The sequence below is a fragment of the Berghia stephanieae genome, chromosome 7, assembly GCF_034508935.2.
Source record: "Berghia stephanieae isolate SIO BIC M18660-M18661 chromosome 7, UCSD_Bste_1.3, whole genome shotgun sequence".
In the NCBI taxonomy this organism is placed as follows: domain Eukaryota; kingdom Metazoa; phylum Mollusca; class Gastropoda; order Nudibranchia; family Aeolidiidae; genus Berghia; species Berghia stephanieae.
Genome location: NC_088366.1, coordinates 32940295 through 32958479, shown reverse-complemented (window position 1 = coordinate 32958479; position 18185 = coordinate 32940295). Strand labels below are relative to the sequence as shown.

The following is an 18185-nucleotide window of genomic DNA, read 5'->3' as shown; positions in this document are numbered from 1 at the left end:
TATAAGGGTTTTAGAATCTCATTCCATTTAATAACAGTTGGTATATTAAAAAAATTTCAACCCTGATGATTTTCAATCCAGGGCATTTTTCATTTTCAAATTATAGAAATTTGACATTAATCGAAGGCACAATTCTTACTTTTCCGAACAAGTGAACATTTGGGCTCTAGCCCTTCGATCTTAAGGGGGCTAGCAGGTGCAAAATGGTCAGTGTGGGTGAAAATTATCAATTTTTGGAAGTGACTTTTTGTTCAATTTACAGAGCTGCCAACTTGGACAAAGTCATTTGGGGGACACATTTCAGTGACACTTCAGTGACAACAGAACGTCGCTTATTTACACTAAAAATATGAAATATTATACTCACCAGAAACTCTTGTCCTGATATTAACGTCAAATCATGGAGAGTGTCGTCATGGTGGTCTTTCACATCATAATTTAATCACATCATGCATAGTCCTAATTTAATTAGTTCCAAATAAAATAATATTACGAGTCCACATTTATTTATATATATATACATTAGTATTTACACTATTTACAATTACAACTCCTCCATAGTTATTACTCCTTGTTGAGAGCTCTTGCTGTGGCTGTTTTACATAGCTTCAGCAACTCTGGAGCATTTTTCCTCTCGTGACACACTACATCTTTTTGTTTTAGAATCATTAGGGATTCTAGTGTCTCAACAGACATTGATGACCGAAAGTCTGTCCTGTTCTTCCTCACTGTGCTGAAGATGCGTTCACATGAGGCATTGCTGTGAGGAATTGCAAGAATTGACGTCATGACTTTGGCTAATGTGTTCAATGAAAGATGTCCTGTTATATCCTTCACAGACTCTCCAAGCACCTTCCACTTCAATCCCATTTCATCAGGCAAGTTATCTGGTAATTCACAAGATTGATATTCTACAAATTGCATTTGCAACTCGTCTTTAGTTGCATCCTGTGGTAAAATGGTTGGAAATTTATTTAAAAAATATTCCAACTGTTTCCATGTGGCTGTTTGCCTCACATTGATGTCAGCCACCTCAGCATTCTTTAAATAAATAGCTTCCATTTGTCCATTCTTTAAAAGGTAAGTAATGGCAGTTTGTAAAAATTTCTTTATAGATGAATAGAATTGTTGTTCCTTCTCCTTATTCAATTTCTCCAGACTCTTCCTTGTCCCCTCCCCAATAACAAGATCACCATTTGATCTTTTGTTGTACTCTGACTTGTAGTCAACATCTGTAACTCCCTTGTGGGTAAGAGCACATGGTTTTAGCCCCATTGTCATAAGAGTTCTAATGAAGCGCTGTACCAGACGGAGTTGGACATGAACCATTGAAGATTCCGACTGAAGTTGCATATTCACTTTGTCAAATTCAGGAAGGATAAATGAAAGGTAGTGGATATAAGCCTTCAATGTTCTTGACTTCAGGTTGTCCAACACTTTTTTTTTCCTATCCTGTTTATTCTCCTCTGCATCTATCTCCTTTGCCTGCTCTGTAGTGCTGTTGCATTCTTCTTCAAAAAACCTCTCCAGTGCAGGCCATTGCTCCAGAACCCAGAGGCATGTCTTTGACAGTGAAAGCCAACGTGTCGGGGCATGTTTACAGAGCTCTGATGGCTTCACTCCACATTCTTCCTGGAAATTTTTAAAGTTTTTCACTCTACTGGCACTCTTCTCGATATAATAATAAATGTCAATGAAAAATTGCTCGACATTGACTGGCAACTATTTGGCTGCCCACTCTGCAGCAAGATGGAGCCTATGACAAATACACCCTGTACTGATGAGGTTTGAATTGTACTTCAGAAGTTCACCATAACATCCAGTCTTTTTACCTACCATGACATTAGCATTGTCACTGGTGAAAGCCAAACAATTATCCAAGCTGATGTCCTTTGACTTTAATTCCCCTACAATTGCCTCCGCTATTTTTACTCCAGTGTTTTTACCCTCCACTTCAATGATAGACAATAAGGAAGTAACAATATTTCCATCTATGGCCAATCGAACAATGATGGGGTACAATTTGTCATTTCTATCATTGCTTGCATCTGTGGCAATAGAAAATGTTCCTGTTTTCATCGATGCAACCAACATGGATGTCTCCTGATTTACCATTTCCTTCACAATGTGAGTTGACTTGGTTCTGCCACATGAAAATTTTTCTATAATCTCCCTAGCAGACACAGACTTATTTAAAAACATTGCCTTAAATAGTTTTCCTACATGATCAGCAGCCGCTAACGGAATATTGTGCTCCACTAAAAATCCAGTGAACATCACTTCGGCATTCGTCACCGACTCCACACTCTTAGCATGAGCATTGACGAATGAAGACACAGACTTAACACTACTCACTGATTTAGCATTTTTAATATGCTTAGGTCCATTGACATGCCTAGAACAATCGTTCATACCACTATCGACTAAAAAGTCATTGAAGCACACCGTACAGTAAACGTGACCAGGGCTTTTGGACGATTTAATGAGACAAGGAAATTTCTCAGTCATCTCGGGCCGATAAAGAACCGCTTGTTTCCTCCGTTTTGCTGGCGGTGTATCCATTTCAAAGCACAGTAAGAAATCACAAACTATTACAAAGTAGAAAAGTGAATAAAGTGAAAAATCAAACGAATTTAACAGTAGACAAGACCACGTATGAACAGCTCCAACAATCGAATGAAAATGAAAGAAAGAACTAAGAACACATGCGCTCGTAATCAGAATCGGCAATGAAAGATTATTTTAACAATACGATCGACGATTCCCTGAATGACACGAATCCAACAAACAATGTATAGTATTCGATGTGTGTAATGAAAAAATCGATTACGGAATTGTCAAAATATAGATATTAAGTTTTTTGACCGAAGAACGATTGGCTAATGAGCATCTTGACCCTTCAACGATTGGTCGTTCTGGCAGCTCACGTGTCAACAGCCGTCAACAATGAATTGAATCATCGTTTAGGCAGTGGAAGACGGCCATGGAATAGTTGCGTCACATCGCCACGTTGTTGAATAAATTATCCAGGCATGGTCGATAGGTAAAAAAGCCAAATTATGTTCTAGTTACATTTGAAACAAACAAAGTATATCACTGATCTCGTCCCTTTGAGATATAAAGAATGATATAAAAATCAAGAAAATCGGCCGATAAATAAAAAAGTTGCTTAAAAAAGCTAAAATAAACAAAAGCAATTTTTAAAATCAAATTTATTCGTAAAACAGTTGGTTTTCAACCGATTTTTATGAAACAAAGACCAATGTACTTCTTTTTTCAAGCTGATTTCAGCAATGTGACTTTCAAATTCCTCAGAATTTTATTTTTTACTTTTAAATTTTAGGTTTTAGGCCTACTCAATAAGGTGTTATATTCCTTGCATAACAATAGCGTAATACATCGACGGGGAGAAGCGTCTTTGTTTCGGCCAGATGGATAGATAGCCTGTGATTGGTCGAAGACTTTGAGACGCTTGATTCACAATTCTACACGAACGGACCCTGGCGGTCTATCAAAGAGGTGTAACAAATTTATTTACCGACTATTTTTCTTGGTGCTAAAATTACAAAGTAATAATTTCGCATCAGAAAAAATAACTCTGAAGTTCCTATCTCTTTATTACAATAAAATTGATACCTCGAATGACAAAATCGACCCACAAATAAGGGAGTTATAAATTATTCATAATATTTTTAAAAGTTTACAATAATTGTCTTCAAAGTCATTTTTCATCACCAAAGTCGTAATTTTTTACCAATTTTTACTAAACAAAGTGCAATGTCAACGATTTTCACCCGCAAATAAAATAGGATTTAAATCGCAATTTCTGAAACATATCTTTTCTGTCGGCAAATTTATAAAAATCAAAGCTGAAAACACCCTGCGGCAGTGACAGGGCCTGTCATTTCCTTCACAACGATTGGATTTTACTTACTGAGGCCAGTCTTGGCTACCCCGCCCATGAATATTATGCCGTTGTCGGTTTTTGTCGGGTTGAATCTTAACGAGATTAAGGCAACTTCCTGTTGTTAGCACGCGTTGATCACCCGACATCCGATTTTAAAACGTTATGCATCCCGGCGAGAGAAAAAAAAAAAAAAAAAAAAAAAAATTACTTTTATTTCGCCCGTGCAACCATTTCCGTGACAAAATGGTGTGTTTCCGTGTATCCGTGACTCGTAGTCTATTTCCGTGAATTTCACGGAAGTTCCGTGACAGTTGGCAGCTCTGAATTTATCCATTCCTTATTTCATTTCAACCCATTTCTTTCCAATATACAGAATTTTTATGATTTTTCATAAAATGCTAATTTTCATTCAACAATCTAATTCCACCTAAAAAGAAAATGATGACTTTGTAAAGTAAACTTTTAAAAAACATTTTCTTAGTCATTACTAATTTAGTCCTCACTTGGTTTCAAACTTTCTTTCACCAAGGTCTTCCAGCTTGTGAAATGAAAAAGGTTTTATTTATTCTCATTGCCTCTATCAAACCAAGAAAATCATAATTTTAAAATTTTAATTTGCAATAAACAATAAGCAATACAACTCACCTGAGTGGACTTCTACTGTATCTCCTCCTTGGTGACCTACTTCTCCTCCTCCGTTCTCGGCTTCTGCTACGACTATTCCTCCTCCTGTCCCTGCTCTTGCTGCGACTGCTCCTCTTTCTCTCACGACTTTTACTCCTGCTTCTCCGACGACCTTTATCCCTATCTTCTCTTCTTCTCCTCTCCCTGCTTTTGCTTCTTGACTTCCTCTCTCGGCTAGGGGACCTAAAAAGAGTAATTTTACAATAAGTTAGCCTCATTTATTTATTTGAACCAAGACATGACACACCAGTACCTAAATAATATTCCATGTAAAATCTTGTGACGGTCACCTGCAGCATGTATGACTGACAGTTGGGAAAAAAACAAGCAGTATTTTCTTTATTTTCATCATCTGTATTGTGAGACATTTGACTAAAGAGGTGGACAGGGAATTTAGCTGCAAACACCAATCTACATTTATCAATTGGTGATGGGATAAACTGCTCATTAGTATGCTCATTTTTTAGACCTGTAAATGAGCTCTATAAAAATTGACTGAGACTGAAACTGAACCTCACTGAAACTCTTCGTTTCGTATCAGAAAAATCCAAAGAATCGAGATGAATAGTAAACAGCAAGCTCTCTTGAGCAAAACAATGGCAGAAAACTAATTTACGTGGGAATTAATTAGGCTACTTACAATTGTTTCTTATAATTAGGTACCCACATCAGTGAGGAAACGATCAACCAGTTTGTTTACAACATGAGGCAATCGAGATGTGCTTGTAGCAATCATATAACTTTCCATTTAAAGGTGTCTTCATAACGCACTTCCGGCATTCGCATTAAACTTTTTAATACTTTTAAGTTCTGCCAAGTAAATGTGGTCAATTTTAGCGTAGACGAAACAGTGAAATTTATTGCTCGGCGGCTTCATTTAAAATTGGCTACCATTGGGATCACGACAGGTTTGGAAAGTGAAAAGATAATTTCACGAAGGCTGTGTGAAAACACACTGGGGTCTGTTCAGACACCACAATTCTAAGAAGCGTCTCTTAACCGTGGCAATATATCCATCGTAAATATAAACGGCCCTTGAGCTATGCGTAGCGCTGTGGAACATTCCTAATTACTGACTTCACGGTCATTTGACTACGATTCATGAATTCTTTCTTTCTTCTTCATTTCTTTCTTTCCCTTTTAAAAATATTTGAATTTGACAAATTGACTGATTTCAGTTAATTGACTGAGAATTTACAGGTCTAATTTTTACCATCGTGGCCCTGGTGGCTGAGCAATACCTAATGTTTAATGGGCAGTGACTGGATTGGTAACGACAATATTGATAAAGACATATGTTAGAATTGAAAACCATGGCTTCTGAAAGAAAATTGGATCCAACTGACCAGCAGAAGTGGTTGAGCTTTTTTAAAGAGAGGTGCATAGGCATGCTCCTCCGCCGGAATTTGAAAACATGACGCAAAATAAGGCAATCTACACATACATTGGGCTTATAAACGTCTTGAACAATCACTATTATTCATTTATATTATGTGGAATTTACCCATAAGACCCTAATGATTCACAACAAAAACTCGTGACTGTGATCACCATGCAGTATGAATGGCAATTTAAAAAAAAATTAAAGTGATAATGGCGATAGTTGAGGTGGTAATGATCATTCCTTACAATGTTATGATGATGATGGTGGTGTGGTGATAATTATACCGTAGTGGTGAGGACAGTGACAGTGATGATGATGGTGGAGTGGCTGTGATGGTATTGAATCTAATCATTTCCACAATTCAAAATTACAAAATAGCAGGTTTGAACCGAGGTCTGATTTCAAATCAACTGGAAACTCTCACCTTTGCAGACCTGGATGAAAAGTGTATCTATGACCCTGAAAAGTTTATTTTTTAAAACAAAAAAGTGTTTTTTGTCCGTGCACGTAGAAAAGTGTGCACTATACAAAAATTTATATAAAAGCTAATACCAAACCCAAATCCAAAAAAAATCTGATCTTCATCATTCAACCACTCATTCTAGTAATTACAAAATGTTCGGTTTATCAAGAAACTAAAATTTAATGACCATTTTAAATCAGTATAATGCTAAGAAATTGCAATATCTAGGGAAATTGCTTTCGAAACCAAAAGACTCCAAACATGTTGGTTGTATTGATGCTAGTACCAGTGGAAGAAGTGACGGTTGTTGTAGCGACGGTGGTCTAGCGTTGGTGGTGATGATGATGAAGCTGTGGTGGTGGTGGTAAAAGTGATGAGGTGGTGGTTGTGGCAGTGACAATGCTGTAATGGCAGTTGTAGAAGTCGTGATGGTAAGAGATGATGATGCAGAGGTACCAAATGAAGCTGTGGTACTGATATCTGCCAGCCCAGTAAATCAGTTGTATGAGTAAATTTTGAGATAAAATATTTGGGAGAGTGGTCTTCAATAGATGACGTTTTGCAACAGTGGCAAGATATTTTCCATATATGTTATCTAATGATCCATCTCTCTTTTATTATTTTTTTGAGCATTCACTACTACTAATCCTCCTACAACTACTATTACTACTACCACTACTGCTTCTACAACTACATACTATTACTATTACTTTTGGTCAAATGATGGGAAATTCACAAGTATGTAATATGTAAAGACAAGTTAAATACTTCTAAATGGTTCTAGAGAATTCATATTGAACCAAATACCATTCCTAAAGCTGCCCACTTTGTAATTTACAAAATAATAAAGAAAAAAAAAAGATCATTATAAATTTTATAAATCAAAATAGAGTAATTTTAGTTATTATAAAGGGAAATAATCCTTTTATGTTTAAGTTTATTACCAATTCAGTTTTTAATTGAAGGCTTCATCGTCAAAGATGTTAGTTCAATTTAATTTTCACTTTAAAATTTTCTATTTAATAAGTGGCAACAGCTTAAATGTGGCCTGAGGCTATGATGAGTGCCACTTAGAAAAATACAGAAAGCAACTCAAACAAACAGATACAGGCATGGCTTACTCTACTCAGGCCTGACCAACGTGCGGCAGTAGACAAAATGTGGAGGCGATAACAGGTTTATCTTAACAGTTGGGTTTTTAATGGTAAACAATGCAGTTATCTAATAAAATCATTAATATACTCATTTAGGCACTGTATGAGTACTATAAGCCATTTAAAAAGCCAGAAATATTATTTTTGAGAAAAAAATAATAAAAAGAGTTTGAATACAAGATTTACCTCTATGATAGCTTTAAAATCTTTTGTTTTGGCTCCTTGTCAGATGGCATGTTGGACAACTTGCAGTAATTGTTAAGCAATATGTTGCTCAGTATGTTACAGTGGTGCTCTTTAATTTGAAAATCAAACATTTCCGAAATTTTATACAAAGTATTACTTAATGAATTTCGACACACGTTGTTTGCAATAGACTGAAAAATAATGTAGGAAAAAATTGTCCACTGACAGGTTAAATCATTTGCCTTCTTCAAACCCCCTCTGTCTAAATTTGATGTATAAGATCCAAACTTATTAAAATAGGTAAATAAAACGTCCTCCTCTTCACCTGCGTGATCCTTACGTGTGACATAACCAGCAATGTATACTAAACTTTGTTTTACTTCATCTTTGACGGAAGATTCTAGATCTGGCAAATTGTCAACAATTTCACAAACTTCTTCTGACCACACAAATCCACATTTGTCACAAGAATGACCTGACTCAGAAGAAAGCTCGTCAATATCAAAACGTAGACGAAGTAGTAATTTAGTTTGAAAGATATTAACTTTTTCAAGAATTTGCTGGACATTAATGAAATAAGTACCACCACTGCCTTGTCTCAATTTACCAAAAGCTTTTTCTATGGGATCAGTTGTAAATTTTCCAAGAAGAACATATTCAGAAGACTCCAATAAATACTTTGTTAGTTCAATAATTCCTTTACATGTATGTTGAATGGCTAAAGAAGTATCACGAGTAAATTTTTTCTCTCTTTTACCCTGTTGGCTTTGTAATTGAGAAGCAAAATCAGAAAAATCCTTAAGTATTTTTAATCCTAAATCTTTATCAGTAGAAATGGCTGCGCGTAATGGATCTTTGAATCGTTTGTCTTCAAAGCGTGATTTTACATTCATAATTTTCCAAAATTCAATTACCTTAGATATAAAATTTACTGTTCCGTCCACATTTTCATCTTGCATTCCAGGGTGTTCTATTAATGCTACCTTAGTCTCCTCACAGAAAACATTCAGACAGGTTTGAACTTTTTGTCTCTCAATAGGTTTGGGATTAGCAGACTGATAATTTAATTTTGACATCTTCACTAGACTTTCATCTTCCATTTGCTGTAGTTTCTGTATGTGTTCCCATTTAGCTGTAAATTCATCTCCATTATCCTCAAAAACAAGTTGTCCAGTTTTTTCTGTGAGCCAGTTATTTCTTATGTTTTTAACTATATGTACAAAATCGTATAATAAAAATATATTGTCGGTTGTCTTCCAAGGAGATTCTAAAGAAAATAATTTGAAAAACGATTGATTGATTCTATTATTATCACAAATGATAGATACTACAGTTCCACCTGCTTTTTTTATATTATTCAATAGCTCATTTGTTTGATCAAACATAAATTGTGAGTCCAGGTTACGCACAGGCAGCATTTTAATTAAATATGATGGACCACCAAAAGGTGAAACTAACATAAACCCTAAAACTGTTGTTGCAAGTTCTTCTGGCTTATTAACAGATTTTCCGAACAGTTTTCCTCCATGATATGTTAGGAGAGGTTTAACATAGACTTCATCTATCAATAAAATATATTTTTTTTGCTGTTCCTCTAAGGAAGAAAAGACACGTGTTAAAAAAGTTAAATCGCTGGTATTGTTTACTTTAGATGATATTCTGTTTAGGGTGGTTTGGCTTGGTAAACCAAAATCCTCACGAAGACGATTATATAAAGATCGGGAAGTAGCTAAATATTCAAAAGCTCGTACTATGATATCAGGTGAATATTTCACATTTTTTACTGCAACTGTATTCAAAGTTGAACATTGTTCTAACAAAACAGACTTTTTGTGATTCAGTTCCAAAGAATTAAGATAATCTACAGAAGCCTCAAGTTGTGACCATCGTGCAACTTTTGTAATCCTGTTTCTTGAAAGCGGTGTTATTGATGTTTTTACTCCTGCGTGATATCCATCGAAGCTTTGATCAGGGTTGATTTTTAACATAAACCTTGGAATGCCAGAAGAATGCAAGTAATCTGTTGATTGTATGAATAAACAATTGTTGCTTACAAAAGAATTAATCTCGCAAGGAAATTGTCGACCAGCTATAGAAGAGCACAAAGTATCAAAGTCTACAACATCTTGTTTAATAAATTCATTCAATTCATCTGGTTGATGACAACGTATCGCTGAGCTTGACTTTGTAGTTGTTCTAGGAAGTGGTGGTGGTGTTGGTACTAAACTTCTTGGAATGTTATCAAAAATAGAAGGAGGGTCTTTTGGTCTTAATCTTCCTTTGACTGAAATTGTTTCAAACCCTTCAGGAAAATGTTTGATGCAAACAACAGTGTTTGATGTGTTTGGGATATTGTCACGGGGTATTGCTTTCATCCACCTTTCACGTTCTTCTAAATTTTTAGGAAGTCTATAAACAGTAATTTTATCAGTTGATTTATAATTTGAATGGCAACCCGTAACACAACATTTTCTCCCCATGTTTAGTCTAGACCTGTATTATAATTATGGGACCTAATGCAGACGAAGACAACTTATATTCTAAGAAGTCTCTTTACTTTCACTTTGAGTCAGTCAGAGAAGAGTAAGCGAACAGAGTTAGACTAGACTAGCAATCTTGATTATAAAGTTAATTCAATTTAAAAAGCAGGTAAAATAATAAACAAATAGAGTTATACTTGCATACGATATGAGGAAAAGTAATCCAAAGTGAAATAATACAAATTAGACACAACAGTAATTTGAAATTGACACCGATAGGAGGCTGCCATTTTGTTTGCGGCAGTAAACATGCTGTTCTCTTTTCCTCCTCCGATAAGACTTATACAGGAAAAAACAATAATAAAATTTAAAGTATTTATCTAATATTAATTCTAGTACATTTCGCAATTGAAAAAACACAATATAATGATTGTGGTGTTAAATATAATTTTCCCTCTTTCTTTAAAACCTAATCCAAGTTTAGGGCTGTTACTTTTTACTCCCTCCTTTAATGGGTTGGCATTCTCGCCTCCACATTTTTAACTGCCTGCATAATCGGGAGGCCTGAGTAGAGTAAGCCATGGATACAGGGCAATAGAAGACACAGCAAGTGTCCTCCTGCGCACCATGGGAGGTCGAAAGACCACATACAGAGTTTTGAAGTAGCGATGATGATCTTGTGGTGTAGTGGTGGTGGTTGTAGTGTGATGATGCAGTGGTGGTGGTGAATGAAGTATTGGTGGTAACGTGGTAGTGATTGTCCAGAAAAATTTTTTTTTAAATATTAGACTTTGAAAATCAAAATATTTAGATATCCAAATTGTCTTCTGAAGTCAATGATTGATGCTCACACATAAAAACATCCATCTTTCGTTTTTTTAAAGTGGCGGTGGTAGAGATGGTGATGATGTGATAGTGATTGTAGCAGTGGTGGTATTGATGATGATGAGGTGGTGGTGGTTGCTGAAGTAACAGTGGTGTTAGTGATCATTTTGACATGCTGGTGGTTATTGTAAGGAAGGCAGTGAAGATGACCTTGTAGTGGTTGTATTAGTGGCGGTAGTGATTGTTGTATTCATGTTGGTTGTGGTGATCATAATCTTGTGGTTAGGTTTAGTAGAGTTAATAGTGATAATGATGCGATGATGACTAAAGTAGTGATGATGTGGTAGTGTTGCACTAGTGGTGGTGCTGATGATGATGTGGTTGTAGTTGAGGTGGTGGCGATAATGATGTGGTGGTAGTAGTGGTGGTAGGAATGATCATGAATTGGTGGTGGTTGTGGGAGTGGTAGTGATGATGTCGTAGTGGTGGTTGTGGTGGTAGCAATGATAAGGTGGTGGTGGTTGTATTAATGGTAGTAGTGATGTTGTGGTCATAGTACTGGTGGTATTGATGATGATGTCAATCACAAAGTCATTTTGATTAATTGATTTCTCGTTTATTGAAATAACAAGAGTGCCCCGCCTCTTTACCCTCGATTCAGAGGAGATGCAGTCCATTGCAGTACAAGCAGTTGCAGAGATTAACACGAATGCCCCACCTCTTTATCCTCAAATCAGAGGAAGTTCAACCCATTGCAGTACAAGCAGATGAGAACTATGGAACTCTTTTTGATACAAAGCTTACTGTGAAAAAATTGCAGTGCAATTGTTTCACCTGTTCAGTGTAAAAATTGCCTTCAATTGGTCGATCACCTCGGACCCGTTATGAGGTGGGACACAACCTGGAAAATCTAGTACCGGAAAAACTGTACCCCGGAATTCCGGGATATCCCAAAAAAGTAGGACCCATGCCTGAGGCCATTTAAATAATAAAATAAGCTTACATGCATAATTCTATGTAAATCCTCAAAAGGGTATGAGAAAAATATTGGTGAAAACCGGCATCATATAACTAAGTGAAATTATAACTATAGTACTAAATGTGATACATCATTCAGAAACAGGGTCAACAGTTGATGTACTGTATGTCATTGCATCAAATGTATCAACATCAACATCATTCACTTCAAATATTAAATACTAAATCCTTTGGAATCATATCCACGTATTTGGGTCCAAAAATCGTATTAAAGTAAGTGAAATCCTATAGGTTGGCAGGTCTGCCTTTGTAAAGAACAATATACTAAATCACACAAATACACAAAAAAATATCTCCCACAAAAAAAATCGGCCATCAATCTCCCTCTCAACAAAAGACATCAGTCAAGGCCTGGACACAACCAAGAAGTGACATTCTAGAAAATTGTTTGTTTTTGTTTTTAAGGGTTTTTCGGTGCTTGCAACACATCAAGGTTATATCTGCGCCAATAAAATGGAAGAAGATGGGAAAGTAAAAAGTTCTAGAATTACAATTAAAGCACCCAAGAAAAGGTAAGACAAAGGGGAATTGTTCAAATAGGAAACAGATGTAGATCCCAAGAGTACACTATCAAAGTACTTAGTTTTGTTTGTTTGTTTGTTGCTTTAGGTCTCTTCCAACACAATTGAGGTTATATGAGAGACCGCTGAAACAAAAAAACAAGCAATCTAACAAAAATAGTACAAATGTAAATCAAAATCATCACCTAAAGATATCATAAGCTAAATTATAAATAACCAAGAACAAACAGGCAGAAGATTTACAGAAAAAAAAATATCCCCTGTCAAAAATACAATCACAAACCAAAGAAGCAGGATAGGCTAGTAAAGAGAAGAAGAAACGACATCACTATCGGATCGTACACCCATGCGAACATCATAGGTATATGATTCAAGGGTGATGCTCCCATCCAACCACCCGTAAGTACTTAGTTTGAGACCACCTAAATGTCTCATCCAGACAAAAGCACAGGTCCCTACTAAGAGGAATACACTCAAAATGTTTTCAAATCATATATAATATGTATACAAAACATAATACGGTGCATAACAGAGAGATGATTTACAAGGAAAAAAAGATCACCTACCAAAACTATACATTTGACTGTTTCCCTCAGCCAGGGTATCCGCCCAGGGCAAAACCAAGTAATCTCATTCCAAGACAAAGACAGAAAGCAAATTGGAAAACATATAGGGGGATAGAAAACATAGTATGTACCTCCCTGCCTACTATGGGAGGTCAGGAACCCCACCCAGATTCTAGAAAATCGACATAAAGCGGCAAGCGATAAATAGTATGGAGGACAAAAATAAAAAGTAAGATGCTCCAGGTACCACATAGTAGTTAATGCAATCAGATTTATTTTATCTGACGATTAATGTAAATGCTGTTTCCAAACATATTTCAGTTTGAGTGGCTTGAATTTTCCATTCATTTGCAAAAATGGCATCCTTGTAGTCAGTATCATATCATCCACTAATTGCATTGCAGAAAAGTGACCAACGCTAGGTCACAGATTAGTTAAAATACGAATGAAGTCTGACATGCATTACTATCATAACAAACATGGTTTTGAACAATGATGGGCTATAAATCAAACATACCTCCTCCTCTCTCTGCTCCTGCTTCGCTTTCTCCTATAGAACAGAAATGAAAAACACAAAGAAAAAGAAAAATTAAATTAAATTCGCCAAGACAAAAATTAATTATTACACCACTTATTAATTAGTAGCATGATGGAAAGTTTTAATGGTGGGATTTAATTATGAGTAGTATTTAATGTAAATAAATATGAATACATTTAATTTTACTCTTAAAGTATCTTAGATCAAAATAATAAACAAACAAACAAAATAAATAAATTAAAATACAAAGAATTGAAAGTAATGTCAATTTTAAAAATAAATGTAAAAAATGTTGTATGATACCCAATTGCTTTCACATCCCATACCCTAAACAGAGTTCCATGTACACAACGATATCCAGTGTTGTCCATATATCAAAAAGATGATCTCTTTTCCTCCCCCAACACAATGGGTACAGTAATTAAAGTTGTCCTCACCCCATACGAAATCCATTTCATCCTTCCACACATCATAAAAGAAGGAGTTGTTTTATTGTATGTATATGGTAGTTTAACTTTTCTTACTCAGACAAAAACGTACCTGTCCCCTCATGTCCAGTTTGCATCTATTTCATATTTCCCCAAAACGACACCGTTAAGAGACACCTATGCCAACACAACAAGAGGATCAAGTTAGATTTGTAAAGAAAAAAAAAATACAAATGCAAATAGTTTCTTTTTGTGTATTAAATGCACAGGAAAACAGAAGATGCTCTGGCTTCAGCACAATGAGAAAGAAGGTCCCCCTACAAACAGAAAATAAATTAGAGAGAAGTAAAGATGGCACTGAAAACAGTATACATTTCATACAGCTTTGGAGCTTGAAATCAATATCGGACTTAAACGTTTGTCTTCACCTGAAATGGAAAAAAATACGAAGATCTGAGTCACAAGTCTCCTAAAAAGCCATTTCCTGGTTACCCAAGCAGCCCTGTGTCTGAGAGGCAAATACCAATTTCTTTTCCACAGAGTAGTCAGACCTGTAGCAGTATACTTACCACTTGTTTTCAAGCAACTTTTCCAATCTGATGGCACACGCTGCCATCCACAAGATATATTTACCCATACTTACTTTTTCTCCTTCCTTGATGATGAGCTTGATTTATCTGACCTTCCAGCGTCTTCCTATTATCCAAAACATCATATGAAGAAACAGCATCATCACAGCAACAAAGGAAATGGGAGAAGGAGGGGAAGAAAAAGACAAATATAAAACAACAGAATTAATTAATGAAATTTCATCAGGGATCTGAAAAAGGGGAAACAAGTTATATAAACCCTGTCAGTGGACATCAATCTTAAACTTTCTCCACAATAGTTGCCGGTCATATCCACATTTGAAACGACCTGAAAACAGAATAAAGTTCAAACTGTGAGTTGATAAGACAGATTCCAGATATAATTCTCAATTTAATTCTGCATGTTTCGACCAAATTTGGAACTTAGCTAAAGAATTGTTTTGTTTAGTGAAGTCTGCCTAAGTCTACCACTGATGAAAAGATTTGATACAAATTTATATCTGTTGAGTCATAGTCGTAAAATATGTCATGTATAAATTTTAATTTATTTCAGATGTGATTAAAGTCGCATTGTACTGGTGAGAAACCGGTAAGTCAAGGGTATGGCAGGATTGGTAGCCCTTAAAAATTATTAAATGGAGAGTAAGAGTAGAATAGAAACATGGTACTTCTTTTTAAAGTCATAACCCAAAAGCAGAAGAAAATCAATTTGGCCAAATTAAGAAGACAATTAATTTAATCTGTCGTTTTAGATTCAATCAATTATTTTAATATGTAGTTTTAGATTCAATCAATTATTTTAATCTGCAGTCTTAGATTCAATCAATTATTCTAATATGTAGTTTTAGATTCAATCAATCTATGCGATAGTCTTTGTATGCAAAATAATTCCAAAAATAATTCTCTGCCCATAACAGAAGAATTTGTACATTCATACCAGTGGCGATGAGAGCTGATGATATGTGGCATGTAAAAAGTGAGTTAAGTCACAGAATAGTGGTAACTAGTACAAATATATATAATACCTCTGGGGAAGGAGTGATTGTGTTGAAGATATTAACCGGTATGTCTTTTTTTTTTAATCTTAGAGTCATACACTACTTGCTGACTTATTTACTCTCTAGTAGTCAACCAGAGAGACTTAACTATTAAAAAAACACATTAAAACAATAACTAATGTAATCTACCAGTTATGAGGTAGACATAGAAAAATGCAATAAATTGAAATTGCCCCTTTGTCCAGTCTTCCACATATTCAATCGTAGTTTCCAACAACCCCTTCCCGCTCTCCACTACCCCAACCATGAAATGCAGTTGCCTCTGGATGCCTTCTATTAGGTCTCTTCACATTTGACATTCAATCTGTTGTCTATAATGATTCTGCCCTGTGATAAAAACTAAATTCAGTATAAAATACACATTACATTCATCATACAAAAACCCATTTTCAAAAAATCATTTTCAATTGACATTCCATTTATAGATATTCCACACACAAAAAATGTCAGACATTTGGGGATTAATAAACTTGCTGAAGGAAAAAAATAAAATAAAATGCTTGAAGTTTGAAGTAGTACTCTCACTACCCCCCTCTACCCCCACAGACACGGCACATACACACACACACAATTTTTTATTTTTTTATTTAAAAATTAACACAGAGCTATATCTCACATCACAAAAGATGTTTATATTGACAGAATAGTCAAACTTTTCGTGAAGCCCATTAAAATGACAATAAGACAAGATTAAAAAAATATAATGAAATTTCATTGCTAAACAGATCAACCAAAGTTGTATGATGAGTTACCTCTTTTCTGTATGGTGCCTCTAGCATGGCTTCAACATCCAACTCATCTGCCATTTTTTTATTTTTGAATTATCTGATGAGCCTGAGGAAAAAATAGCAAAACAAGACATCACAGAGTGCATTTGAATAGTCTGTAGCAATAGGGACGAACTGACCATATATGAGTAATTAATATTAAACATAGGAAATCTGTAGAAACTATGGGTCCTCATTTCGGATCAGGGCTGTCGTTATTGTCAGACATGTCTGCCAATAAAGAAAAACAATTATTGGCAGACACCTGTCTGGCAATAATCAAAAACCTGGACTTTTGATTTTATTGGCAGAAAGATTTTAAGCAAAATGCCAAATATGAAAAATACCAAATATTTTGAAAAAATGCCAATGGTTATTTGTATCCCAAATTAGTTAATATCAAGTGATATTTAACACAAGATGAAAGTAAATAGTAATCAAATGCCAAATCTAGCTTCTTTTAAAAAAGCAAATGGATCAATGAAATGTAAGTTTTTGCCACTTTGAACTGAGAACATAAAACTGGCAATTCGCCTTTTTTTTCAACCAGCAAGAAACTTGTTAATCATCAATCTGTTCATAGTCCACTAACCATTAAAATTCTCACTATCTATCTACCTTTTAACTTTATTGATCTTCTTTTGTTTCTATAATTGGTTTATTCCGACCACAATTTTGGGAATATTGATGATGGTCAGGAATTATTTTATTTCGCGGACGAATCCCTAGGCCTAGGTGTTGTTTGTCCCAAAACCGACCACAGTGTCCACAGCCTTTCCTGTCTTCCTCATACAAAAGAATACAATTTATTATCACACTTCCACAAAAGTAGATCCAACAACATATCTGAATCAGAGATGAAAATAACTATCAAAACAAGTAAGCAAAGATGGTGGAAAATTATTTAGCTCATTTATGAATTGTAAAAATTGTTTACTTTATTGAGAAAGACATTATTTTTGTTGTAATAGTTATAGTTCCTGGATATATAATTAAAACTTTAAATTAATCTATTATTGTTATTAACTATATTTTTTTAGAAAATATCATCGGTACCATTCAATGTGTTTTCGACATGCATTTATATGTAAACGTCGATTGTTATCATTTTACAATATTTTATCATTATCATAGTTTACCGCGTCTTTGTCATTTTATTGGCATTTTTTAATTCTTTTTTTTTTCTTTTTCAAAAACTTTTTATCATGTTTATAAAAAACTTCCTGTCCCATCATTGGTTATGTTTATTTACCTTACCTACGCCATTCACACTACACATCTCCCATTCGTCCTTAGTGTCTTATTCCACATGTTTTGTTGATAAAGGGGAAACCAGTAACGTCTACAGTACTTTGTCTAATAAATTGAGTCTTACAATTCAACACTTATCGTTATTTTTTCCTTCGAGCTTCTAGCAGCAACATTTTCATTAATCAACCAGGACCACCAACGGCGGTGCATTAAAATGGTGCGTTTTTGTACACCTCAAATGGTGCATAAAAATGCAACCAATATTTATTAATATTATAATAATAATAATTATTCTTATTATTATTATCATTATTCCCTGCTATATTCCCAAAGGAAATCTCTCTC

The 18185-nt window shown here is 35.0% G+C and overlaps 1 protein-coding gene across 1 annotated transcript in view; it reads right to left on the bottom strand.

Annotated features, from left to right (window-relative positions):
- The window catches only part of LOC144977108 (RNA-binding protein 39-like), a 30070-nt gene that overhangs the window by 10092 nt on the left and 1793 nt on the right, over positions 1-18185 (bottom strand). The window contains exons 2-5 of the mRNA XM_078921907.1: positions 16575-16656; positions 14818-14870; positions 13726-13758; positions 4553-4774 (exon numbers count right to left, since the gene is read on the bottom strand). Of these exons, the coding sequence (XP_078778033.1) occupies positions 4553-4774; positions 13726-13758; positions 14818-14870; positions 16575-16628 (362 nt within the window). The 5' untranslated portion in view covers positions 16629-16656. The remainder of the gene's footprint in view (positions 1-4552; positions 4775-13725; positions 13759-14817; positions 14871-16574; positions 16657-18185) is intronic.